Raw genomic sequence first — 24,531 nt, 5'->3', positions numbered from 1 at the left:
GATCTCCCCCTGGAACCTCTCACAAAAGCCCTCTGTGTTGTTGGAACCCGGATCCATATCCTGAGCCCAGGAGGGTTCTGAGCGGGATCAGGGCCACTGCCTTTGAGAGTGGGTCCCCGTCTGGGTCCCCCGAGTAGACGGCTCTCATCCTGGGAGGCGGCAGCAGGGCCACCGGGCTGGGACCTCAGCCCGCTTGGCACGGGGACCCAGCCCTTGGGGAGGCCCACTCTGACTGCAGAAGCCTTCCTCCCTTCCTGTGAGACTGCTCAGCCTGGAACTCTTCCCTGGTACAGATTCCCGGGTCCCCAAAGAGGTGAAAGAGGCACCCAGTGGAAGAGTTGATATTTCCTTTTCCAGGCAGATCACCGAGTGTCATTCCTGTAAAAAGGATGTAGGTGAGTCAACCCAGCTTCTGGTCCTCACGTCGCCGCTAAGCTTCCGTGACCCCAGGGCGAGCTGCTCAGGGCCTCTGTTTCCCAGCTGTAGTAAAGGTTGACGTTTGAGACTCAGCATACCTTTCTGAAGGCTTCCCAGGTGGCGCTAGTGGTCAAGAACCCGCCTGCCAATGCAGGAGGCATAAGAGGTGCAGGCATGACCCCTGGGTTGGGAAGATCCCCTGGAGGAGGGCGTGGCGACCCACTGCAGCATTCTTGCCTGGAGAATGCCATGGACAGAGGGGCCTGGCGGGCTACATACAGTCCATGGGGTCGCGACTTGCATACTTGTGTACCGTCGGAAGGTATGCACACACACCCGTCTGCTTTAGCTGGAAGGAGGTGGTCGTTTCTTTGGAGGGCGGGGAAGGGTCTGGAGGGCGTGCCTGCCCCTCTGCTTTCTCCCTTTTCCGTGAGCTGCTGTCTGTCCCCCGAGGCTGCCCCCGGCCATAGGAGGCGGCGGTTCTCTGCTGAGTGCCCCCAGAGGACGCGAGGTGCGGGGGGAGGCTGTATCCTCCCACTCAGCGTGAGGGGACGGAGATGTGCGTGAAGAGGATGGAATTTCCAGCCGGGTCCCTGCTTACCCGTCCCGTAGCTGCGTGATTCTGGGCCTGGCCCCTTCCCGCCCTGAGGCTCCTCCTTGCTCTGTTTATTAAAGGAGCATGGAGCGCCTATCTTAGAAGGCTGTTGAGTGGACGAGTGACCCAGCCTTGTAAGGATCTGATCTGAGTTCCGTAGCTGTAAGTTCCTCTCCCTTTGTTCCCACCTTCTTCACTCCCGTCTCCTTTGCTGGCATGATTTAAACGTACAGAGTGACCTTGGGGGGAAGGACCACATGATATCTTTTATCTGTTACTAAAGGATGGAGATTAATGTTAGCATCTCGTGCCAAGTGAGTGATACTGACAGGTAATATTTATTGAGCACATACTACATGCCAGACAGTTTTTTTCTAAGTACTTTATATGCACTGTCTCATTCAGCCCCAAGAGCTGAGTACAGTTATGGTCCTCATTCTAGAGACAGGCCACCCCATCACAAAGACATTTTGTAAATAGCCTGAGGCCACACAGCTAGTCAGCAGCTTTTAAAGACAGAATGTGAGCCCAGGAGAGTTTGGCTCTCGAGCTCACTTCTTTAAACACTTGCCACAGAGCCCTGCCTCTGGACTGAGCACCTTGAGATCCTTAGAATATTTCGAAGATCCATCTGCCTTGGAGGAGTTTCCAGGGAGAAGGGAGGAAAAACGGAATCCACTGAGTTTCTGGTCTACACCTGACTATGTGCTGGGCTTCTCACCCAACGAGGCAGAGGACCTGGTGTTTCTATCCTAGGTCTAGATCTCAGGTCCAGGCCTTCATTTTCCTCTGCGACCTTCGGCAAGTTACATAACCACTCAGCCTGTTTCCTTACTTGGAAAAGGAATCTGATGCTTCCTATACTGCAAGGTTGTTGTGAAGATCAAACAAGATGATGTGTGCGAAGTGCTTGGCACAGCCTTTAGCTGGTAGGGAAGATCTGGTACGTGGTAAATTCCTAAATATAAGATGTTGATACTTATGCAAATTCTTGTGTGTGGAACTGTTGCTATTTAATCTGTCACGTGCATCCTGTAAGTGATGTGTGTGCGTGTGTGCTAAGTTGCCTTGGTCGTATCTGACTCTTTTAAACCCTATGGACTATTCAGCCTGCCAGGCTCCTCTGTCCATGTGATTTCCCAGGCAAAAATACTGGAGTGGGGTGTCATACCTCCCTCCAGGGGGTCCTCCCAACCCAGGGATTGAACCCGCGTCTCTTACGTCCCTGCATTGATAGGAGAGTTCTTTGCCACTAGCGTCTCCGTTACAGGGTCTGATTATCCCCGCTTTACAGTTGGAAAAGCTGAGTTCAGATGGCTTAAGCCACTTGCCCAAGATGCCACAGTGGGAATGTGTTTAACCTGCTGTCCGAGTCCTCAAAGACTTTCAACTCCAAAGCCTTTCAAAACCCTGGCTGTCACGGGGGAGGGACAGTCCCTGTGGTCAGAGAAGGAAGGTCTCTGGGGGAGGCCAAGTTTGAGGAGGTGAGCGTAGGGATGCAAGTTTAGGGAAGGGCTCTTCCAAAATGCTGTTTGTCTGTGGCCCCTGGGGTCTCCAGATCCTCGGAGGAAGAGGAAGGAGGGAATGGGAGCCTGGAGTGGGGACCTCAGCCGCCTGGGGCAGAGGAGAGGGGCCGGGGGGAGGCGGGGGAGGCGGCCTCCACGAAGCTCAGCCCCAAGGCCGGGTGCAGCTGCCTGCCCGGGGCTCCGCTGTGTGTGCTGACATTCAGGCCTGTCGCTGGCGATCGGGCCCAGTTGGAAAAGTGCGTGTATGTTGCACATCCATTTCCTTCCACCCATCACTCAGGGCCGTCTTCCCTGGAGGAGACCAAGGGCGTAATCGCTGACAAAATAGCTTAAGTGCTTTTGGAAAACTCCCCGCTCTGGGCTGGTCTGTGGCTCAGCTGCACCCCGATGGGCGTCAGGGCCAGTCTCTCTGTCTCTGTCTGTCTCTCTGTCTCTCTGACTCGCCTCTGTCTCTCGTTTCATTTCTGTCCACTCCTCCCTTATTCAGCCCTTAACCTCATTCTGTCCAGTTCGTGATCTCTGTTTCACAGGAGCCCAGTTGGACTGGAGAGTTCCTTTTTTCAGAATCACTCCCCGCAGGGACCCTCTTCTCTGTCCCACCACCCCCATCCCCAAATTCCTCCTGGACCCTCCTGTCTCTCTAGGATGTCCGATCCCAGGGTGGCCTGATGCCCAGGACCCTGAACGGCTCTTTGGCTGGCTCCCCCATCCCCTCCCGTTCCGCTTCCTCCCCTCTCCAGGCCAGCCGCATCCTTGGCCCCGCTCTCCGCTCTTTCTGGACCACCCCCCACCCTCCTCCCCCTCCGCCCACCTTCTCATCCCTCAGGACCATCCCTCTCTCCCTCTGCTTTCCACCAGCAGCACCAGGGCTCCTGGGGAATCGGCCTCCATGCCGGCCTTCCCGTCTCTGCCTCCATCCCGGAAACGCACGCGTGAGCACCCAGCTTCAGGGGTCACTGCGGGCAGTCAGCTCTCCTTCAGGGGCAGAGCACAGAGACCCTCGTTTTGGGCTTTGTTTTCTCTGCTCTGCATACACATGAGCGTTTTATCAAACCTGCAGCCTGTCTGAGTCAGGACGACAACTCTGAGCCAGGGTCCTCACGTAGGAGCCACGGTTCACGGCTCCGCGTCTCCCTTCAGACAGGGCAGCCCTGACCTCGGGTCGGAGGTGGCTGCTGGCATCACAGTAGCCCGTGGGGTGGGCAGGTCCCCAGATACGCTCCTGCCTGGCCAGGGTGGAAGCGGGAAGGGCGGTCTCTGGCACCACGAGGTGGGGCCGGGCGGAGGAGCCGTTGACTCCCCTTGGGGTGCAGTGGGGCCCCGAGGTACCCCGAGGCTGAGAAGATGCTGACTCCAGACCTCGCTCCTCTTGCAGGCACGTGGGTGGAGAGGCCACCAGTTTCGCCCCCCCGGAACCTCCTCCCCAGAAGGGGCAACTCTGGGAAAGTGTCATGGGCCCCCCCTTCCTGTGACCTAGTGATGAGGAACCCCAGCTGCCACGCTCTTGTTGATGAGCCCGGCTCCAAGGGCTAGGCTGACGGGAGGAGGAGGACGGACGCCCTGGCTGACGTGCTCAGAAGGGGGCTGGCCCCCTAGAAGCCCAGCAGGGGTCTGTCTCTACACCGACCGACAGCTGGACCCACTGACCTGGAGCCAAACTGGGACGGTGGCAGAATTGACTCTGATGCTCCTTCCTCTCCTTGAAGACCTGCCTGCCCGGTCACCACCTCCTGGAAGCCCCCTGGGCCTCCCCAGCCGGGACAGTCTTGCACCCTTTCTGTGACCCTATTGCACGCTTTCATGTTTTTGTTCTAACACTTGTCACATGGCGTTTCAGTTCCTCTTTCCCTAGACTCTGTCGTTCTGCAGGGACTGGGTGCTCTTTCTGGCAGGATCTGCCCAGTTTTTCACCAGCAGTGTTTTCCCTGCCTGGCGTACAGCCAGACCAGAGGGGTGTTCAGAGTCCATCAAATGAGTGAGTAACCAGGTAAACAAATAAATGAAGGATCTGCCTCCCTTCAGTCTGGGCTTGACGTCACCCGCCCCACCTTGCATCCTTGCAGTCCTAGGTCGGACAGAGCACCGTTTCCGGCCTGCTAAGGCCTCAGTGTCCTCAAACTCAGAGCCCAGAGCAGATGGCCGCCCCGTCCCCTGCAGACGGCAGGCCTCCCAGTGACTCTTTCTGGGCATGTCCCCTCCCACTTTATCTGGCTCATTCACTTGCTGCTGAGATGTTGATGCGTTTTAGGGGCCGTGGAACCCAGCGCCAGAGCTGTTAATAGGGCAAAGCGATTCCAATTTCATGCCTACATGGGCTTCCCTCTATTAAGGTAAAAAGAAGGAACAAATCTTGTTTTATTCCTTCCAGAAAACAGGCAAAGCATTGTGCAACACTGGCTTAGGTAGGCTGGCTGGCCGGCAGCAGGAGCAGGGGCAGGGGGCTCGTGTGAGACAGAACAGGGCTTTGGGGAAGAAGGAAGTAGGTTGAGGAGGCAGGCAGTGCTGTGTGGTTGTTGCTGCTGACCTGGCCTGGGTGTTGATGCTGAAAGAGACCTTTCAACACTGGAAAATCAACTTCTCTACTGTTGCTCGCAAGATGCAGGCAGGCAAATATGTATTGTATGAATGGATCATTTAGTTGTCACATTTTTAAAGAGAAATGAGACATTTGGGCTTCCCAGTTGAAATGAGAGTATGTGACGTGGTGGATGGGAAACCAAGATGCTAGAATGTCAAGTTCAGAGTGTGGGGCTGATGGAGACTGTGAACACAGCCCTATGTCTGCCTCCTGACTGGTATCCACACACTATGCCATGCGGTTTTGCAGTTCTCATCCAAAAGTGGAATCGGTTTCACCATCCCTTGAATCTAATAGCTCATGTTGGCCAAAAACAAAAAAACAGCAATGCAGTGGAAGTGACAGAGGGCCAGTCCCCCAGGTCCGTGGGATGTGATAGATGTGGTCTGTGCCACTATGGGCTTCACGTGTGGCTCAGTCAGTAAAGAATCTGCCTGCAGCGCAGGAGATGCGGGTTCCACCCCTGAGTCAGGAAGATCCCCTGGAGAAGGACATGGCAACCCACTCCAGTATTCTTGCCTGGGAAATCCCGTGGACAGAGGAACTGGTTCCTTCCGGAGGCTCAAGGGGAGAGTGTTTCCCCACCTTTTCCAGCTTCGAGGTTGCCTGGATTCCTTGGCTCACGGCCCCTTCCCGGCATCACGACAATCTCTTGCTTCTGTCATCACAGGTCCTCCTATTGCTGCTTTCTTGTCTCCCCTTATAAGGAGCCCCTTGTGATTGGACCCCCTTGGATCATCCAGGACAATCTTCCCACCTCAGGATCCTTCAGTTGGCCAAAATCCCTTTTGTCACATAAGGTAACATATTCACAGGTCCCTGGGATTAGAATGTGAGCATCTTATGAGACTCACGGATTTAGAAAACGAACTTATGGTTGCCAGGGGGATGGGATACTTAGGGGGCTTGGGATGGACGTGGACGCTCTGCTGTATTTACAATGGATAACGACCAAGGGCCTGCTGTACCGCGCGTGTCATACGGCAGCGTGGATGGGGGGCTCTGGGGGCGCGTGGGTGCCTGTGTGTGTGTGTGTCTGGCTCCCTTTGGTGTTCACTGGAAACTGTCATATCATTGTTAATTGACTATACCCCAAGACAAAATAAAATGTTTATAAAAAATTTAAAAAAGAACAAGACTGTCTCTGCGGGGGTATCACTCTGTGCTCCGTTCTCATCCTCCAGCCCTCTTCTCTGCCACGCAGATTCCAGAAGCTGTGTGTTCCAGAGGACTACCCAAACTGCCTTGGGCTTTTCATGAGCCCCAAATAAATTTTTATTGTGTTAATCAAGTAAAATTCTGGGGTCAATGTGTTACTGCAGCCCAGCTTCTTCTGGCTGAATAACACGCTCTTCCAGGTCTCTCCTCGGTGACTCTCAAGTCTGGGCCGTGGCTCAGAGACGCCACCCTCCCCCAGACACTCTGAGGCCTTCCCTCCAACAGCTGAATGTCACGGGGAACCGTCTAGTAGTTGAGTAAGAAGTTCTGGAACCTCTACCGCTGACTTCGTGTGACCCTGATTGACGTTGACCTTGGCCATGTGACTGACTTCAGACATGATAAACAGATGCCTTAACTGTACTTGCCTGGTTTGCATTTTTTTTCCTGAGCTTTGATGATCCACCACAAGAGGATCAGCCACCACCTCTTTAGCCCTCGCCCCAGAGCAGACACCCAGCGAGGAGAGCCAAGTCCAACCCCAAGCCTGGAATCCAGCCCAGACGGCCTCTTGCCAGAAGCAGGGCCGCCCAGCTGAATCCAGACTGCCGTGCTGTGCTGATCATGTCTGACTCTGTGACCCCATGGACTGTAGCCCACCAGGCTCCTCTGTCAATGGGGTTTTCCAGGCAAGAATACTGCCGTGGGTTTTCATTTCCTCCTCCAGAATCCAGACCAGATCGACTGAACCACTTCATCCTGAACGTGAACATTATTACTAGTTTCTGCTATTTCATGCCTCTGTGATTCAGGTCACTTTGTTAGGCAGCATCATTGTGGCAAGAGCTGACTATTACACCTGGCCCTGAGGAAGCGTAGGTTTCCTGAGTGAAGTCTCTGGCAACCTCCCACGCCTGGACTTGGATGAGACAAGGAGCTGCCCTTCCACCCCTCCTCCGGGAAAGAGCATGCCCTCTGCCTCCCCCCCCCGCCCCGTGCCTGTCCCAAGGCTGCAGGCCGGGAGGTGCCCGTTGCCGCAATAGAACATGAAGAATTCAGAGCCACAGACGGAGGTGGGGAAAAGTGTTCTGTATTAATTAAACTGACCGAAGGAGCCAAGACACGGACAGAAAGAGACTAAGAACAAGACTGGAAATAGTTTAAAAAAGAAAGGAAAGCCGGTCGCAGAGACGCCAGTGCCAGATGGAGTGGAGGGCGCGCCTTCACGTCAGCTCCAGGACCACTGTCAGGGCGAGCACCAGGGTGAGCCGGACGCCAGCGGGGCCAGATGCGGAACCTGCGCGGGGGCAGCGTCAGGGCAGGGGCCCCGCGCCGCCTCTCTCGGGGGCGTTGGGGGGGCCTGGGGGCCACGAAGCTCCGGAGGGCCCAGACGAGAGCCTGCACTTCAGCGTCAGGGCAGGGGCCCCGCGCCGCCTCTCTTGGGGCGTGGGGGGGGCCTGGGGACCACGGAGCTCCGGAGGGCCCCGGACGAGAGCCTGCACTTCAGCATCAGGGCGCGCTGGATTCCAGCCCCAGCCCTGCCGTCGGTCCCAGCTGACCGCGCGTGATCCCCTCCCTGTCCCAGGCCTGCTGGGCGGAGGCTGGGCTCCCGGGGGGCCCCCAGGACCCTGCAGTGGGGACCAGGAGTGTGGGGGAAGGCATCGTGAAATGTGGGGTCAGCTCAGTGTGGGGAGGGGAGGGCTGCCGGCCTGGGAGGGGTATCCGGACCTCATGGGGTGGTTTCCAGATCAGGGCCAGCCTGGGGATGGGGGCAGCATAAAGGACCCGGCCGAGGCATTGGTCTGCAGGCCCAGCATCCTGTGAGGTGGTCAAGGGCCCCAGACCACTACCCCAGGGTCAGGGTTGGACACGTCTTCTTGGGGTCATGGAAGCTGGGCTCCCGAGAAGACCTGGTCCCTGGGGATCCCTGCCAGCTGCTTAGGGACACTGGGTCCCCCTTAACGGCTTTAGTGCCCACTCCTGACCTTTGACCCAGACTCTGCCCAACTGGAGGACAGGCACGTGCCTAAGGCCTGGGGGAGGGGCAGGGGCAGGCAAAGGGACTGTTTGGGGGACAGAGCTTGCACGCCGGAAGCTCTGAGGTTGGAGGCTTACCATTGGAGTCTTCCGTTCCTCTTGGGATATTCGGGTTTTCTGTTGGGAAGAACAGAAAGAGAACTAGAGCATGGACGGCATTCGGAACTCGGCAAAGGAGGCCCCTTTTCCAGCACCCACTGAGCGTCACGTCACCACGCCTCTCGGGGCGGGCGCACGGCCTGTGCAGACTGGGAGGTATTGGCCCCATTCTACAGATGGCAAGACTGAGGGCAGGGAAACCGCCTGCCCAGAGTTGCCCCGTCACCGAGTGGGAAATCTGAGGTTTGAACCCAGGGCTCTCGAGCTCCAAGGCGGCTCTTGTTTCAACCGCAGCACTCCGGGGCCTCACCGCGGGGCGCCTCCTCAGGGCAAATTTGGGGAACTCAGGCCCTGCTGCTCCCACCTCCTTGGGACAGCCCCACCTGCCCCAGGTAGCCCTCCCGATCCCTTGGTCTGCACAGCCTACCAAACACGATGAGCCGGGTGTGCGTGTCGGTGGAGCCCAGCGGGTTCTGGGCCATGCAGCGGTACATGGAGCCGTTGAGCTCGGCCGGCACGCGCTCCAGCACCAGCTCCTTCCCGTCAAACTCGGCGCTGCCGTCCAGCAGGCGGCTCCCCACCCGCGTCCACGTGAACATGGGCTCCGGGAAGACCTCGTTCTGTTGGCCAGAGCAGGGAGGGCGGAGTCACAGGAGGACCCTTCCTGCCAGAGCGGGAAGGGGCCAGAGGCAGGGCCTGGCGGGGTGCGGGCAACACATTCTCATCCCACGGTTGGGAGTGGCTGCCCGGAACCTTGGGAAGAAGAGGACTCCAGGGCTGAAAAGAAGGGCAAGGCCACGTGCCACGCGTGCTCTGAGCTGGAGATGGGCGGGCAAAGCCGTGCACGCGCCCCGTGCGGTTCCTCGAGTAAGCCGACTCTGCCGTCACGCAGGTTAGGAGACAGGCCTGCTGGCGGTGCTGGAGCTGAAGGGGGGTAAGGCTGGGCCCCGACCACCTCCCGCCCGCCTCTCAGGTGCTCAGAGCGAGGCTGACCTGAAACCCGTGGACCAGAATCCTCACGGTGTCCCCGACCCGGGCTCTGCTGGGCGTCATCATGATTTTGGGTCCTTTGGGGGCAACTGTGAAGGAGGAGAAGGTCGGGTCAGAGGGGACTCAGCAAAGGAAGGAGGGGCGGGGGGACGGAAGAGAAGGCTCCCATCCACTGCACTCACTCACACACAGTTCCCAAGCCCTGGCCGAGAGCCGGGGGTTTCATGGCCCCTGGAACACACCCCGGCCCTGGTGGGGTCCACTCTCAGTGCGGGCAAAAGACCGTCGCAAACCGGTGTGATGAGGGGTCAGATCAGAGGCGCCCGGGGGACAGGGGAGTCGGGGATGCCCCGGGGAGGTGCCGCCCGGAGACGACTCGGCTGCAGACAGGCAGGAATCTGCTCCAGCAGCCAGTGCCGCCAGACACGCCCGCTCGTATGTGCACTAAACGCCTGTGAGCTGCAGTCTTGCCAGGTCGTCCCCATTGTACAGCCGAGTTAACTGAGGCTCAGAGAGCGGAAGCAACTTGCCAAAGGTCCCACAGTGAGGAGGCCCCAGGGCCGAATGTCGGGTCTCATCATTTCTGCCCCAGAGCACTGTCTTCCAAGTTAATCTGACCCGCGGTTTGTTTTTTTTTTCTGGAATCTCTGGGTTGGAGGTGAGTGGAAGGTGGCAAAATATGGGGGGAGCCGTCTCCCTCCTTGGGCCTGGTCTGTGTCCTGATTCTCTTCCTCATCTGGTGTCAGTTTCAAGCCCTGTAACTACTCTGAACTTGGGAGACACGACACCCCAGGGGAGACTATAGAATATCAGGGAGGGAAGAGCCACGGAGATCACTGGCTTCATCCTCTCAGGTTTCAGATCGGGAAACCGCAGCCCAGGGGTTCAGTTCAGTTCAGTCGCTCAGTTGTGTCCAGCTCTTTGCGACCCCATGGACTGCAGCACCTCAGGCCTCCCCGTCCATCACCAACTCCCGGAGTTTACTGAAACTCATGTCCATTGAGTCGGTGATGCCATCCAACCATCTCATCCTCTGTCGTCCCCTTCTCCTCCTGCCTTCATTCTTTCCCAGCATCAGGGTCTTCTCTGATGAGTCAGCTCTTCGCATCAGGTAGCCAAAGAATTGGAGCTTCAGCTTCAGCATCAGTCCTTCCAATGAACACCCAGGACTGATCTCCCTTAGGATGGACTGGTTGGATCTCCTTGTAGTCCAAGGGACTCTCGAGCGTCTTCTCCAACACCACAGTTCAAAAGCATCAATTCTTCGGCGCTCAGTTTCTTTATAGTCCAACTCTCACATCCATACATGACCACTGGAAAAGCCATAGCCCAGGGGTAACGAAGGGGTTTATCCAAGGTCACCCACAGGGCCAGTTTCTCCTCCTGCGACTTCCACACCCAGCTTCTGTCTGCCAGATCCTTCCATCACTCCCTCGTTCATCCAGCAAGGAGTCTCTGAGCCAGCTGCGTGCAGGGCTGGGGACGGAGGCGTGCGCCTGCTGACACGGAGCTCACACTTCAGTGGGGGAGACATTCGACACACAGTCAGTACCTGAAGGAGAACCTATCAGCATCATGAGACTCGGACCGTGGGGAGTCAGGGTCCGAGGGTCTCCTCCGAGGAGCTGCTCTGTCAGCTGAGAGGAAGCTCCTGGGAAGGGCTCCAGCTGGAGGGAACAGCCAGGCCGTGGCGCTGAGGTTGAAGGTCGGGGGTCATGGGTTTCTGGGCCCGGGAGAGAGGTGGGGTTTAAGTTGGAGTGCCTCGCTCTGTGCCACTCTCTGCGAGCATCTCCAGGGCTGGCAGCAGGAGAAGAGCTTTGTCCCCAGGCTCTGGGACTGCTGGCCCGGGACCTCCTCATCGGCCCCACCAGCTCCCGAAACCTCTCTTTCCCAGTCAGAGCTCTCAGAGAAGAACTCAGAGCAGCTGGCGGATGTGAGTGATCTCCCAGGCACTGCCAGTTTCATTCTCCCAGAAGGACAGCAAAGGACTGTTAATTAAATCACGAGCAAGACATCTGAAGGGCCGCGTGGGGCGGAGAGACGCATCGGGGAACAGCCAGGGCTGCGTCGGGACGGAGGGACGGGGCAGGCGGGGGCGGCTCCCACGGCTGCGTCCACCACGCGGGAGAGGAGAGCCTGTGCGCCCCGGGACCAGAACCTTCCCTGGCTCTTCCCAAATGCAGGATGGGAACAGCCACGGCAACCTTGCCCGCCCACCAGGCTGGGCTGTCAGGAGTGCTGGGAGACGGTGTGGGTTTGAGGGCATTTGTCCAGCACATCCTGAGGGCCAGGCACTCGGTTAAGCACCTCAGGATGCATGATCCCATTCAAATCTCCAACCTCTTGCGGTTGTCCTCATGAGGCAATGAAGGCTTAGGGGACTCAAGTCGCTTTCTCGCCTTTCTCGTGAACTCTGAAGCGCTGTCAAGGCCCCTCTGCAGGCGAGGAGCGCCGCGGGGGACGGTCTGTCTCCTCTTCTTGTCCTGCGTGGGTGGCGCTGTCCCTCTGCAGCCAGCAGGGGGCATAGAAGAGCCCCCGTCGCGGAGACGGGAGCAGGAGGAGCAGACAGCTCCTGGGTCAGAGTCCTCACTGCCCGCTTTTCTAAAGGCCCTGCCCACCCGCTTCAGGCCGCCTGGGTCTCCTGGCCCCCAGGAGAGGGGGCTCACGTTCATCAGGCGCCTGACACGCACTAGACTCCGTTCTAGGACCGTCCGCCCCCCACTCCCCATCCTGATGCTTAGAGCAAGTTGCCACGAAACTCATTTTGCAGGTTACGTAACTGGCTCCCAGGAGGTCACACGGCAAAGATGTGGCGGGAGCAGGACCTGAGTGGAGGAGGGATTGAGATGATCTGGGGTCAGGTTATTCCAGGCAGAAAGGAAGGACAGTGCAAAGTCATGGCGGTGGGCCTGAGCTGGGCGTGTTCGAGGAAGGGTAAGCAGAACCCTGTGGCTGGAGCAGATGGAGCAGAGGAGAGCGTGAAGGATGAGCTCTGTGGGGGTGCAAGTCTACACGCGATGCAGTCTGTTTTGGATTGCTTTGTTTGGCTTTCATATATTCTTAAATTGTGATGAAGCTCACAGAAGGGAAATGCGCTGTTCTTAAGAACACTATTTGGCAAACCCTACTAAACGTGAACACCTGTGTAAGCACTCTCCCAGTCAAATTCGAGAACGTTCCCATCCCCCTCCCCCAAGGTTCCCTGAGACGTCCTCCCAGTCAGTTTCCACGGCTCACAGGTGAACACCGCCCTGCTGTCCACGCTCAGAGGTTGGTTCACGTCCTAGCGGTCCGTGTGAATGGAGCCGGGCTGTGTGTGCTCTGCTGTCCGTCTGCACTCAGCACGGCGTTTCTGAGCGTCGTCTATGTTGTTGGCCTATTAGGAGTTTATTCTTCTGTATGCATGAGAAGTGATTCGTTATATGAAGGTATCACAGATTTCGTCATCCATTTTCCTAGTTGCATGTTTCTTTCTCTCTTTAACAGTTTTTGTTGTTGTTATGGGTAAAGCTGCTGTGAACATCCAAGGCTTTGTGTGTGTTTAGTCGTGGGTGACTCTTTGCGACCCCATGGACTGTAGCCTGCCAGGCTTATCTGTCCGTGGGATTCTCCAGGCAAGAAGACTGGAGTGGGATGCCATTTAACCCTCCATGGGATCTTTCGAACCCAGGGATCAAACCCACATCTCTTGCAAGTCCTGCACTGGCATGTGGATTCTTCACCACTCGCACCACCTGGGAAGCCCCCAGTCTTCGTGGACGTATGCTTTCATTTTTCTTGGTTAAGTATTTATGAGTAAAATTGCTGGGTCATAGGGTGGAGAGGAGTATTCTTATCTTTGTAAGAAACTAGCAGTTTGCCAAAGCAGCAGTGCTGTTTCATACACCCCACACCGTATGAAGGCTCTTATTATTCCAGTCCTTGCCAGCATCTGGTGATGTCCATCTTTCTGTTGCAGGCATTTTAGTCGTTGTGAATCAGTATCTCACTTAGGTTTTAGTCTTTGTGTCCTTAATGATGTTATTTATATACCTTTTTATATGCGGTTTGGCCATTTGTATATCCTCTCTTTAGAAATGTGTTGTTATTGATCTGCAGTGGTTCTTTATATATTCAGGATACAAATCCCTCACCATATAAGTCTTGGGAGTATTTTCTCTCAGTTTGTAGTTTGCTTTTTCATCTCACCCCATTTCATTTTCTTGAAAGTGTCTTCAGAGGACCTGAAGGTTTGAATTTTGATTAAGTCCAATTCACCAATTTTCAAATTTGCATTTAGTGCTTTTTGTGATCTTTGTAAGAAATCCTTGCCCACCTCAATGTCACAAAGATATATTCCTGTGTTTTGCCCTAGAAGTTTTTATGATGCTGGGTTTTACGTTTGGGTCTGTGACTCATCTCAGATTAATTGTGTGTATGCAAGGTAGGGGTCAGGTTCATTTCTTCCTTAAGTGAATCCAGCAGTTCCAGGCCCATGTGTTAAGAAGAGTTCTGTCTTCCCACTGAACAGCCTGGGGCCGGGGGGGGGGGGGTGGGGGAGCCTTTGTCAAAAATCCATTGACTGTATGTGGGTCTATTTCTGGAGTGTCTTTGTTCTATCAATCTGTCTACTGCCGTAGGGTTTGGGGTGGGTGTGTATGTGGATTTATGTTTTAGGTCAGCCAGGGTGGAGAGTAGAAAAGGACACGAGCGGGAGCAGGAAGGCCAGTTCGGGGCTGCTGCGCTGACCCAGCGTGAGCTGCCGGTGTTTAGACTGGGAGGCTGGGAGGGAGACCCCAAGGCAGGTGGCGGTGGGACAGATGCTGAGGCGGAGCTGCCGGGCGCTCGGTGAAGGAGCCGCCCGCAGTGCAGGAGAACCCGGTTCAATCCCGGGGTCGGGAAGATCTGCTGGAGAAGGGAACGGCTGCCCACTCCAGTATTCTGGCCTGGAGAATTCCATGGACTGTATAATCCATGAGGGTCGCAAAGAGTCAGACACGACTGAGTGACTTTCACTTTCAAGGATGGCTCAGCTGTGGGGCAGGAGAGAAGTGGGTGACTCCAAGCGTTCCAGTTTGATCAATGGGAAGAAGGTAGTTGCCATCTGCTGACACGGGCTCTAGGACCACCGGGCATCTGTCTTCTTGGGGGCAGTGGCATCTGAGCTGAGGGGGCATCCCTGGCAGGGGGAATGCCTACAGTCCACAGGGTCATAGTCGGACGCGATTGAGGCAACTTGGCGCGCACACACAGGGAAAAGGGAAACACGGGAGGCGTGCCCCACCCTCGCTGGCCTGACCTTGGGAGCCCTAAGCAGGTGATGGGGACGTGTGCCCTGAGCTCACCTCCTGCGGCGCGCCTTCTCACCGCATGGCCAGAGGGCAGGAGGCCTTGATGGTGTGACGTGCAGGCCCTCACTCAGGACCCCCCGGCTCACACCACCATCCTGGCCAAAGTCACTGGCTGCCTGGCTCCTCACCTCAGCCCCACCGGTGAGCAGCAGGGTGCAGTGGTTAAGAGCATGGGCTCTGGGGTCAGACCTGGCTGGGTGACCCAAGGAGAGCTGCTCTAAGCCCGGGTCCCCTCACTTATAAAATAGGGATATTGATGGCATCTCTCAGCTGCCTTTTAGGGTCCCTGCAAGGAGATCTTGTGGGGAAAGCATCTGGAACAGAGCCTGGCTCCAGGGTGTGCCCCACACGTACACAAGGTTACAATCGCTTCCCCCACTCAGCAGGTCAGGAAACGAGGCTCGGAGTCCTAAGTAGCTTGAGACCCTCCCAGCTGACCGTAGTTGAGATGGGACAGGAAGCCAGCCTGAGGGTCCCTTCCCCTGGGTGGCCCTGCTGGGTCCCCTATCCCCTGTGGACACACACGTGTCCGTCGTGTCCACTCACGGCCTGTGAGAGGGCCATTCTCTTGCTCTGGTGAGGACGATTGGGGGTGCATGTCAGGGTGGCTCCACTTGGAGGGAGGAACCGTCTGGAACCTAGGGCCAGGCAGGCAAGCGCTCTGACATGGCTTGGGACGGGCGTCGGGAAGATGGCTCAGCGCCACTCCATCCCGGGGAGCAGGGAGCTGCAAGCTCCAACCCGGCTGCTCGGAAGCCTCATCTGCTCTCATCTTCCTCATTCTCTAGGGTGGGGTGGGGGCAGGGAGCCCTCTCGTGGGGAGCCAAGGCTTCGGCGAGAGAGTCCAGGGGTGGCCTTCACAGATCAAGCCTCCTGATGAGCGGTTGAGGCTGCTCTGACTCCCAGCCTGGAAGTAGACTGTACCCCGCGGACAGGAAGGCTCAAATGCAAGGAAGCACTCTGGGAAGGATGGAGGGTCCAGAGAAACGGGGGGCGGGGCTGCCTGGCAAAGTGGGGAGGCTGGGAGAGGGGTCTGGGCACGCTCTGCGTGGGAGCGACCCTGGCGCCCGACACAGGGCCTGCCCACAGCGGGTGCTTGCCGAGTTCCCCTGGTGTGATGAGCAAATGTACCCACGGGGCAGGCGCCGTGGCAGCAGGTGCCCCGAAGCAGCTCAGCGAGTGGAGGCTAGGGGCAAAACCGAGCCACGCTGGAGCCCTTGCACCCTGCCCTACTCACCGCGGACAACGTACTTCACCTCCCCGGGTCTCGGGTGCCTGCTCTGTGCTATGGGACACTGCTAGCCCTAACCTCATTAGGTGACCGTGAGGGTTAGCAATCAGGGTATCCGCTGGGCTCCTACGAGGAAAGCGACGGTCTGTGGTATACAGTAGGTGTTCAGTAAATGCTAGTTAGCCCTTATGGTCATTTTCCGTGTGGGCCAGCGGCCTCTGGGAATCAGAGACCTTTTCATGGGTCTTCAGAGAACTAACCCATAGCCAGCAAGTGTGTCCCATCCTGGGGCTGGTAGGCTCAGTGGCTGGCGTAGAGGGGAGTGGAGAAGGCACCAACAGAATGTCTGAAAATTCCAGCTCTGCTGCTTATAAGTCGGTGACTCAAAGGAAGGGATCGCACCAAAGTGAGGCTCAGTTTTGCTCATCTGTAAAATGGGGCTGCATGGTAAACCGCTTGTGAAGAGTGAACGAGAGGACCCTGGCACATGTTCCTGGCGCATATTAGGTGTATATGTACACGAGATCCTTTCTCTTGGTGTCTGGTGCAGAGTTGGTGCTGGGTTTCCTGGTGGGCTAGCTGAAAACAGAGATGCCCTTTGGACGCCCCCCGCCGCCCGCACCAGCACAGGCTGGGGTCTCAGCCATCATCAGTCACTGTTCTCTGTCCTTGGTCGTGGGGGGGGGGGTGGGTCTGGGCTGGGGGCTGCGGATGTTTCCAGGCAGCTGCTCACCACTGGGGGAGCTGCAGGGACGAGCCCAGGCACCTTGGGCTCTGAGCTGAGCTGCCGGCTGCTGAAAGTCAAGGCCCAGAGTGTTGCGGGCAGAGGGGACCAGTACAGGGTCATTGAGGCCATCTCCCTGCCCTGCCCTGCCCCAGTCAGTACAAACTGGCTCGAGGAGTCTCATGTGTCTAGAGAAGATTCCACATGTCCCTTCTCCCTGCCTCTCCTCAGCTGGGAGACGGATGAGGGGACACGGGTCAGATCTTAGGGAGCTGCTCTGGGGACAGGCCGAGTTGATGCTCCGCAGGAAGAGGAGGCAGGTCCTGGTTGGGGACTGGATTCTCAGGCTGAGCTGACCCTGGGCATCCAGTTCCCTGGTTGAGCCACTTCCCGTATCCCTGCAGGTGGCGGGGTTTCCATGGTGCTCAGCCAGAGCGGTACCCTCCCACATCCGGTACGTTCCTCACCCCATGCTGGCCAAGCTTCCACAACTGCTAGGAGTCCTGACCCTGATCCGACCAGCTTCCGACCTGCCACGCTCATGATCCGTGCCTAGTGACTCTTCCCTGGGCTCGTGGGTCTCCTATTCAGTTGAGAAACGCCCCCGTCACCTCCACGTCCTCATCTTTCCCTGACCTGACTCCGCAACCCTACCTTACGAGTCCCACGTCCTGCGTATCCATCACTCACGCAGCAAACTTCCTTGGGACTGGCACGTTCCACCCATCTTCAACCTTGAAAACCTCCCGTGTTTCTGACACTGATCTAGCAAACTTCCGAGACTTCCACATTCCTGATTGTGTTGGACCAGACTCCCCAGACCTCCCCGTTGCCTCCCATGTCCTCCAACCCAGCTCAGCAAACCTCCCAAAGAGCCTGACCCTGACCTCCGTGCCCGACCCAAACCCCAGCTTGCTCCATCTTCTCCCCGTCTCCGGGTCCAAGGCTCCCCACCGCCCAGCTCTGCGGGGAAGGGGGAGCTGCAGAGGGGCTCCCAGCGGTCCTCACCCAGCGTGACCTCAGCCTGCATGGGCATTGACAGCGCCGGATGCTTGACCTCGCAGCTGAAGAGGGCCTCGTTGTCGGTCTGTGGGTTGAGCGTCCAGGTGAGCAGAGCGCGCACCTCCACCGTGCCGTCGCCGCCCGGGCTGTGGCTGTGCCGCAGGAAGTAGACGGGCTCAGAGCCGTGCACCCAGTGGGGGAACTCACGGCTCACCACTGTCTCGGGGATATTCTCGGTGGTCGGCTGGATGACGCTGCTGGGGTCCGGGGTCAGGCTGCGGGAGGGGTGCTCCGTGGAGGGACGCCCGCCCCGGTTCTCAGCGTCCAGCAGGGACAGCGACCTCTGCATCTTGGTGTCGTCCAGGTCACGGTGCAGGAGGCTGCGGAAGGGCCTGCTGTCCTGCAGGGGACCAGAGCTGGCCGCCGGCGGCTCCGACAGGGGCACTGCGTCGATGGGTTCCCCATCTCGCTTGAAATAAACCTGAAATCGCAAGGAGGGTGGGGGGAAAGATTTGGCGCCAGCGACCGGGACCTCCCAAGGTGCTCTCAGAGGAACTGGCCGCAGGAGGCCCCTCCTGCTCCTCGTAGCCTTCTGGATGGACCCCTCTCTGCCCCTCCCCGTCCAGCACCCCTAGTGCTCTGAGGCAGCTCGGGTAAACGGGGACACGCAGGCTCCGGTGGCAGAGGCTGAGCCTGTGAGTTTCTCTGAGCCTCAGTTTCCTTGGAATACTGGGGCTTCCCCGGTGGCTCAGCGGCAGAGAATCCACCTGCAATGCAGGAGTCACAGGAGACACAGGTTCAAGCCCTGGGTCTGGAAGATCCCCTGGAGGAGGACATGGCAACCCACTCCAGTATTCTTTTCTGGAGAACTCTATGGATAGAGGAGCCTGGCGGGCTACGGTCCATGGGGTCGCACAGGGTCTGAAGCAACTTAGCACGCATGCCCACAAAGGGAATACGAACACCTACTTTCTTGGATGCTCAGGAACAGTGTGCAAAAACAGGACCCTGGACACAGCCCTGGCAGCCCTCCCCCAACCCCAGGCCGCCCACCTGGAGAGAGTGGGGCAAGAAGGAGGGGAGCACCAGAGAGTAAATGAGATGTCAGAAGGTGGAGGAGGGGTGTGTGTGTGTGTGTGTGTGTGTGTGTGTGTGTGTGTGAGCGCATGCGTGCGTGCGCACATTTTGGCGGTGTTAGAGATGGGAGGCAGGAAACAGCTGTGTGTGTGGGAGGGCGCTAGGTGCAGGATGGGGCAAAAGCCGGCATCTTCTCGCTTTCTCTGCTAATAGGGACTTCGAGTTTTGAGAGGCAGCATTTAATTTAATTTGCTGTCTTTTTATTTTGGTACATACGCCCAGAGGCCTGTGGGGATTGGGTGTATTTTTTTTTTAATAAATCAGATAAATAAATCGATGGGAGACAGGGAGAGGAGAGGCCAGGCAACAGCTCTGGGGACGCTGCTGCCGGTGGGGAGAGGGAGCTGGAGGCCGCGGGGAGGAGGGTGTGGGAGGGTGCACGAAATGCAGGGCGCACAGAGGCTGTCAGCGTTTATAGCTCCGACGGAGAATCTCTTATGCACATAATAGCCTGCTTTGGGGTTTTTCTTTCTTTCCCCTTTTTTTTGAAAAGTGCTTCAAAAGCAGGTTTGTAATTTATATCAAAGAATTCTTTCAAGTTCTGACGTCCCAGCCAAACATAAGGTGCCTGGAATGCGGGGAGATGAGGATCTCGTATATATTTGAATTTCGTATTGCTGTGTCTTAAATGGCAGGAGCCAGCGGGCTGGGGCGGGGGTGGGGGACAGGGGGAGAGCTTCCGGCAGCCTTGGGACTGTGAGTAGAATTTGTGTATGTGTGCTGAGCAAAAAAGGAGTTTTTCTTTGGGAAAAAGACCAGCTTGTCTCCCTGTAGGGAGGCCAGCCCTCCCCATGGGCTCCAAAGGGGAAACCCTGGGGCCGTGTCCTGCCCTCACCGGTTGCTGCTTGGCGGCCGCTTGGGTCTGTGTCCTGGGGGCCGTACGGTCAGGGGGCAGGCCCTTACTGCAGGTGCTCTCTGCACCCCGCCGCGGCCCGCTGTGCCCCGCGCACCCGCTGGTTGCCCTGTTCCCGTTCTCTTCACACCTGTTTTCTCCTGTCCCGTCCTGGGCAGCTGGGTCTCCCTGGGCCATGGCCTGGGGTGAACTGGCCCAGGCTCCAAGATCACCCCCACGGGTCCTCCCAGTGAGACAGTCGAGAGTCTGGAAGGAGAATGGCCTCCCCACCTGGAACTCTGCGCCCCCTGCCCATGGCCCCACTCTATGCTCAGTCGTGGCCGACCCTGCGACCCCGTGGACGGCAGCCCGCCAGGCTCCTCTATCCATGGGGACTCTCCGGGCAAGAATAAGGAGTGGGTTGCCATGCCCTCCTCCAGGGGATCTCCCCAACACGGATCAAAGCCACGTCCCCTGTGACTCCTGCATTGCAGGTGGATTCTTTCCCAGCTGAGCCATCAGGGGAGTTTGCAGGGAGCCCTAAGCATCCCACAGATGAGCCTCAGGGACCCATTAGGGCAACCTGCCCTTCCTTCACTTCTAAAGATCTTCTCCACGGGGCTTCCACGCATATTTCATTTAGATGAAACAGGTCCTGCTGCTTCTAAAAAAGCTGGAAAGCTGTGATACTGTCCACACCCTAAACCTCCTCAAAAAGCCTGAGAAGCAGAGGGGGGCATTCCTGCTCAGGGTCACTCAGCACATGTGACGTCAGGGGCTGGAACCCAGCTCCCCGGATGCTCTCAGGCCCTCCCCTCCCCCCGACCCCTTCAAGCTGCTACGATAATAACTCAGAAGCCGCACCAACAGACCTCAAGGTGGTCGGCGGAGACGGCTTAGTCGCTCAGCCGTGTCTGGCTCTTGTGGCCCCAGTGGACTATAGCCCAGCAGGGTTCCTCTGTCCAGGGAAGCCTCCAGGCAAGAACACTGGAGGGGGTTGCCGTGCCCTCTTCCGGGGTCTCTTCCCGATACAGGGATGGAGCCTGCATCTCCTGCATTGCAGGTGGGCTCCTCACCGCTGAGCCAGCAGGGAAGCCCCCCCAAAGTGGGTGGGGTGGGTCTAATAAGGAGCTGGTGCCAAAACAGAGAGTCCCCGTTTCCTTTCTCCCCCCTTTCCTCTCCCTTCCCTCCCTCGCGCCTTCCTTCCTGCCCTCCGCAGTGGGCTTGGAGCTGGAGGACCTCGACCTCCAGTCCTTGGACCTCGAGTCCCAGCTCTGTCCAGGATGCAGTGGGGGCCTCTCTCCACTTGCCTTCCCTTCCGGGGCCTCATCTGCCTCCACCCTGTTCAATCGTTGGGGTAGAGTATGATTGAAGCTGGGACCCCCTGAAGACCACCCTCACTGCAGCTCAGGGACTGCAGGGTCCAGGAGACGTGGGGTCCTCCTCACCTCACCAGAAGGCAAGAGACCCACGGACATCTGGGTGGGTCAGCTGCGTGGGCAGGGTGGGACCAGGCGGACGGCGCAGAGAGCACCCTCGCTCTGCAGAGGGCTCCGTGCTGACACGGGCCGCTGGGCAGGCCATGCGGGAGGGGACGCAGCCGGGGCAGCCGCGGCGGTACTCACCGTGGGCGCCGGCTTCCCTCCCGACACGATGCAGACCAGCGTGAAGTTCCGGGCTTGGTAGCGGCTGAAGGGGGCCGGGGTGTCAGCGGCCACCACCTCGATGGAGGTAGGCGGAGCTGCCCAAAGAGAAGCACAAGGAGAGCAGGGCTTCACTGAAGGTTCAGAGAGAGTTCACCGATGCCCTCGGACGGGCCAGGTCCTGTGCTGGGAGCGGGGAGACGTGTGAGAGCGGAGGTCGCTCAGTCATGTCCGACTCTTTGTGACCTCCTGGACTCTAGCCCGGCGGGCTCCTCTGCCCATCGGATTCACTAGACCGGAATACTAGAGGGCGTAGCCCTTCCCTTCTCCAGGGCATCTTCCCAACCCCGGGATCGAACCCAGGTTTCCCGCATTGCAGGCAGCTTCTTTACCAGTTGAGCCCCCAGGGAAGTCCAACGGGGCTGCTAGGGCAGAGGACAAATGCTGCACAATTCCAGGGGTGCCCCCGGCATCAACTGCTGTGACAATGATGTCCCTGCTGGGCATATAAACGAGGGCCCTGCCACCTGGGGCTTACAGCCTGGCGGGGAAGATAACCGGGAGTGCAGAGATCACCGTGGTCCACTGTGCTCAGGGCATCAGGTACCCGGTGGAACCAAGCGTGAAGGCACCCCCCCAGGCCTGAGAAAGTGACCCTGTGCTGTGATCTGAGGAGGCGGCAGTAGGCAGAGGACAAGTGTGGCAGGTGGAGGGAACAGCATGTGCAAAAGCCTCGTGGCAGCTGGCTGGGGGCGGGGGGAGTGTGGGAGGCAGGATGTGGTGGTGGGAGGGCAAGGTGGGGGATGAGGTACCCAGTGGGGCTGGAGAGCCGCTCGGAGCACTGGCAGCGGTCACCGCTCACAGTGGTGTGCGGGGGCCGGTTCCCGCCAGCTCCTGAGAGCTGACTGTGACATTGCTGGGAATTGTGAACCAGTTCTCAAACTGCTGCTAGATTGAAACAGATGGCCCGGTGGGCATCCTTTCACCGTGGAAATCAGCCACCACTGCAAATCAGGGCTTTCTTGTTTATTGCCTTCCCCTGCCCCCAGCCTGGCCCCCCACAGAGCAGGTTTACCAGCCCAGCGCTGGTTGTGAGTTTTTCTTTGTCCTGAGAGCAGTAGGGAGCCATTGAAAGCTTCAGACAAGAGCAGCAACATGACCTGAGTTGCATTTTGAAGAGACTGGAAATACAGGTTGCCGTTTAAGCCGGAGAGATGGGTAGCCTAGACCCGGGGGACCGCGGAGCGGGAGGATGACCGCGGAGCGAGAGCTGATGACTGAGAGAGATTTGAAGCCAGTGGTCTGCCCTCTTTTCTTCCTTCCCCCTAAAGCTGGCTTATTCTGGTTGGTCCCGCCGCCCGCCAGCGCTCTGCTCCGTTCTCACTACCCACCACGGGCTGGTTTGCCAAAGCCTGTGCCCCCGGGCACCGCGCGGCATTGAGATTTCAGACATGGAACCAGCATTTCAGCAAGCTCACCACCACCTCCATTTCATCCTTGGGCAGATTACCGAAACTGTGAGCCTCAGCTTCCCGATTTGCTAAATGGGACTAATCCTTGGCAGACATATTCGAAAGATGAACCGGCAAATCGCTATGAAACAGCTTAGCGCATGCTAGAAATGCGCTGGTTATAGGATTCCTGCAGCTCGTTTCTCCCACCTCCTTGTCATCCGCAGGACAGGGGCTGGAAACGTCGGCCTTTGCTTAGGGAAGGCTGTCAGTCCTGGCTTCTTGTAGCCTTGGGTCAAGTGCAGTGGGGGGTGCAGAGAAAATGAAGAGGGGTGAGTGTTTCCTTCCTGCAAGGGGTTTTCACTCCAGTTAAGTTTAATTAAATCCGACGAACGCTTCCTGACACCTACTAGGTGCCGGGCGCAGTGCCAGATGCTCGCGGTAGGCGCTCTCACGATCGGGCGGGGGTGACAGGCGCCTGGCAACTCTATTTTAAGGTCTAGTGAGAGGAAGCAGGTATGAGCCATCCATTCACTCAGCCAGCCACCACGTGCCGTCGCAAGGGAGGCAGAACAAACAGGAAACAATGGGAGAACAATAGATGGCGAATTGTAATTGAGTGTGAGATGGTAGCAAGCAGATGGGAAGTGGGGTAGGGACTCCAGAGGGGAGAGATACACCAGAATGTTTCAATTATCCACAGTCAGAGTCTGCAATCTAACTTTTCTAGAACTCACCGAAAGCCTGGATTCCACGGCAAGAACCAACCGTGGCCAAAAGTCAGGAGCCAGGAGCTGTCCTAAGCCCTTAACGTGTGTTAACTCACTTCAGCCTCACCCTGAGTCTACAGAAAGGGATTATTTATTCCTATGTTACCAGTGGGGAAACTTAAGGGGTGAAGTGACTTTCTGGGACTCACAGTTTAGGTTTGGAACTGGAACCCCCAGACCCCAGGGCTCCCACACCACGTGAAACCGCACCACCTCCATCTTTGGAGAGAAGAAAACAGCGTGTGTCTATCGGCACCTGTAGCCCTAAGTGCGCATTTTAGCCATTGCTGATGCTCATTTACCTGACACACCTCAGTTCTCAAGCAGATGGTTAATTGAGATCCCTGGGGGAACTGCTCCTGTGGGTGGCTCTGCTTAACTCAGGTGCCCCAGAGATCAAGGCACCATGTCGATTAGAGCTTAGCAAAATTCTCTGGTGGGGCTTCTCCGATAGCTCAGATGATAAAGACTCCACCTGCAAGGCAGGAGTGACGCGTTTGACCCCTGGGTCAGGAAGATCCCTTGGAGGAGGAAATGGCACTCCAGTGTTCTCATCTGGGAAATCCCGTGAACAGAGGAGGCTGGCGGGCTCCGACTCCTGGGGCCATCAGAGGGTCGGACGCGACTGAGTGGCTAACCAGCCCACAACCAGCCAGCATACGTCCCTGGCCCTGCTCATGGTGGTCTATTTGTGGGGATAAGTGTACCCTCCAGGAATCCTAGAGGCTCAGAACTAGGCAGGGGGCACCTTTAAAAATCACGCATTCCTTCTTTCACTGAGCAAATGGTAATCAGACACCTAGAAGCTTCCTTATAGGGGGGCTTTGGGAGTAAATGGGGTGATGCTTACAAGGTGCCCAGCACACAGTAAGCCCGCAGTACAGTTTAGCATTTGAACTATTATCCTTTGTTTCAGAATTATGAAAAAGGTAGTGTAGGACAGTAGTTAATAGTATAGACCCTAAATCACGCTGCCTGTCTGCATGCTAAGTCGCTTCAGTTGTGTCTGAC

The 24,531-nt window shown here is 57.4% G+C and overlaps 1 protein-coding gene across 1 annotated transcript in view; it reads right to left on the bottom strand.

Annotated features, from left to right (window-relative positions):
- Nucleotides 1-7,497: 7,497 nt before the first annotated feature.
- The window catches only part of IGSF21 (immunoglobin superfamily member 21), a 271,838-nt gene continuing 254,804 nt past the window's right edge, over nt 7,498-24,531 (bottom strand). Inside the window, exons 5-10 of the mRNA XM_065927481.1 lie at nt 21,282-21,397; nt 17,694-18,168; nt 9,404-9,489; nt 8,838-9,030; nt 8,390-8,428; nt 7,498-7,571 (exon numbers count right to left, since the gene is read on the bottom strand). Coding sequence (XP_065783553.1) covers nt 7,498-7,571; nt 8,390-8,428; nt 8,838-9,030; nt 9,404-9,489; nt 17,694-18,168; nt 21,282-21,397 — 983 coding nt within the window. The remainder of the gene's footprint in view (nt 7,572-8,389; nt 8,429-8,837; nt 9,031-9,403; nt 9,490-17,693; nt 18,169-21,281; nt 21,398-24,531) is intronic.

Source organism: Muntiacus reevesi, chromosome 3, assembly GCF_963930625.1.
Source record: "Muntiacus reevesi chromosome 3, mMunRee1.1, whole genome shotgun sequence".
In the NCBI taxonomy this organism is placed as follows: Eukaryota; Metazoa; Chordata; class Mammalia; order Artiodactyla; family Cervidae; genus Muntiacus; species Muntiacus reevesi.
This window is presented reverse-complemented; position numbering and strand designations above follow the sequence as displayed.